The sequence below is a fragment of the Hibiscus syriacus genome, unplaced genomic scaffold (genome assembly GCF_006381635.1).
Source record: "Hibiscus syriacus cultivar Baekdansim isolate YM2019G1 unplaced genomic scaffold, ASM638163v2 tig00110499_pilon, whole genome shotgun sequence".
In the NCBI taxonomy this organism is placed as follows: domain Eukaryota; kingdom Viridiplantae; phylum Streptophyta; class Magnoliopsida; order Malvales; family Malvaceae; genus Hibiscus; species Hibiscus syriacus.
This window is the reverse complement of record NW_024062761.1, coordinates 355,641-357,303: the sequence shown is the minus strand read 5'-3', so window position 1 is coordinate 357,303 and position 1,663 is coordinate 355,641. Positions and strand designations below refer to the sequence as shown.

The 1,663-nt window shown below is 39.3% G+C and overlaps 1 protein-coding gene across 1 annotated transcript; it reads left to right on the top strand.

Annotated features, from left to right (window-relative positions):
• Positions 1-378: 378 nt before the first annotated feature.
• On the top strand, positions 379-1,017 carry LOC120129405 (the record flags this gene model as incomplete). Its single annotated transcript, XM_039146912.1, has 1 exon — positions 379-1,017. A coding segment is annotated over one exon (639 nt), but the record flags the coding sequence as incomplete, so codon positions are not given.
• Between the last annotated feature and the right edge of the window lie 646 nt (positions 1,018-1,663).

The following is a 1,663-nucleotide window of genomic DNA, read 5'->3' as shown; positions in this document are numbered from 1 at the left end:
TTTGGTGGAGCAAGGATTGCTGCTAAGGTCCTGCAATCAGGCTTTTACTGGCCAACTTTGTTTAGAGATGCCCAAGCATTTTACAAAGGATGTGATCGATGCCAACGGACTGGAAACATCTCCAGACGACATGAGATGCCGCTGTAAAATATTTTGGAGATAGAGCTGTTTGATGTGTGGGGCATCGACTTCATGGGACCATTCCTATCTTCTGAAGGAAAATTATATATATTGCTTGCTGTGGATTATGTGTCAAAGTGGGTGGAAGAAATAGCAACATCAAGGAATGACTCCAAGACCGTACTCAAGTTTTTGCACAAGTATATTTTCACTCGGTTTGGAGTACCTCGTGCTATCATCAGTGATGAAGGAACCCATTTTGATAACAAGTTGATTGCCCAGGCATTGCTGAGATATGGAGTTCGACACAAGATTGCCACGGCATATCATCTGCAGACAAATGGACAAGCTGAGATATCTAATCGAGAGAACAAGCAGATTTTAGAGAAAGTGGTGAACCCAAAGCGAAAGGATTGGTCGCCAAAGTTGGATGAAGCACTTTGGGCGTATAGAACAGCATTCAAAACTCCTTTGGGGATGTCACCCTTCAAGTTAGTGTATGGTAAAGCTTGTCATCTCCCGGTTGAGCTTGAACATAAAGCTTATTGGGCTATCAAGCGATTGAATTTCGATGCTCAACTAGCTGGGGAGCAGAGATTATTAGAACTTAATGAAATGGAAGAGTTTAGAGCACAAGCATATGAGAATGCTCGGATATACAAGGAGAAAACCAAGAAGTGGCATGACCAAAAACTGATGCCACGGCATTTTCATGTGGGGCAACAAGTCTTGCTTTACAACTCCAGACTTAAACTCTTTCCTGGGAAGCTAAAATCTCGATGGTCAGGGCCATTTGAGGTGCATTATGTCTATCCCCATGGAGCTGTTGACATCAAGAGAATAGACAATGGGAAAATTTTTAAGGTCAATGGCCAGTGTCTGAAAGCCTACAATGGAATTCCACCACCGCACAACAAGGACGTGTTACGGCTACACGATACTGAAGCGTGCCCAGAGGAGAACCAAAATTCGATGCCTCGACATTGAATTTTTGTCTGTGCATAAATAAAATTTAACATTCAAGTTTTTTCTTTAGTTTTATTTTATTTTATTTTGTAATTAATTTTGATCTGATTTGTAGGGACTACACTGTTGTAAACCGTACAAGGAGCGGTTACCAAAGGGAGGAAAGGACAAAGCATTAATTGGAGAGATATTCTTTTGATTTGTTTCTTTTTATTTAATTTAATTTATAACATTTACTTTTCTCTTTCCACAGTTTTTGTCCCATCATCATCATTGCTTTTTGGCAGTTTTTCCTTCCCCATACACGCACAACCCCCACCCACTAATTTCTCTCTTAACCGTCCTATCACCCCTTTTCCCTCCCAAATTTTTAACTTTTTCTTTTATATTTCATTATTAATTTTTCTCTTTCATTTTAAATTTTACCTTTTCTCTTTCTTTCATTCATCTTCTTTCTTTGTTATTTCTCCATAGCCGAAATACATCCAAGTTTTTAAAGCTTTCAAAAGCTTCTTCCTTTTTCATTTTTCTTACTTCAAAAACACTGAAAATGGTGCGCTCAAGACCAGCTCCAACC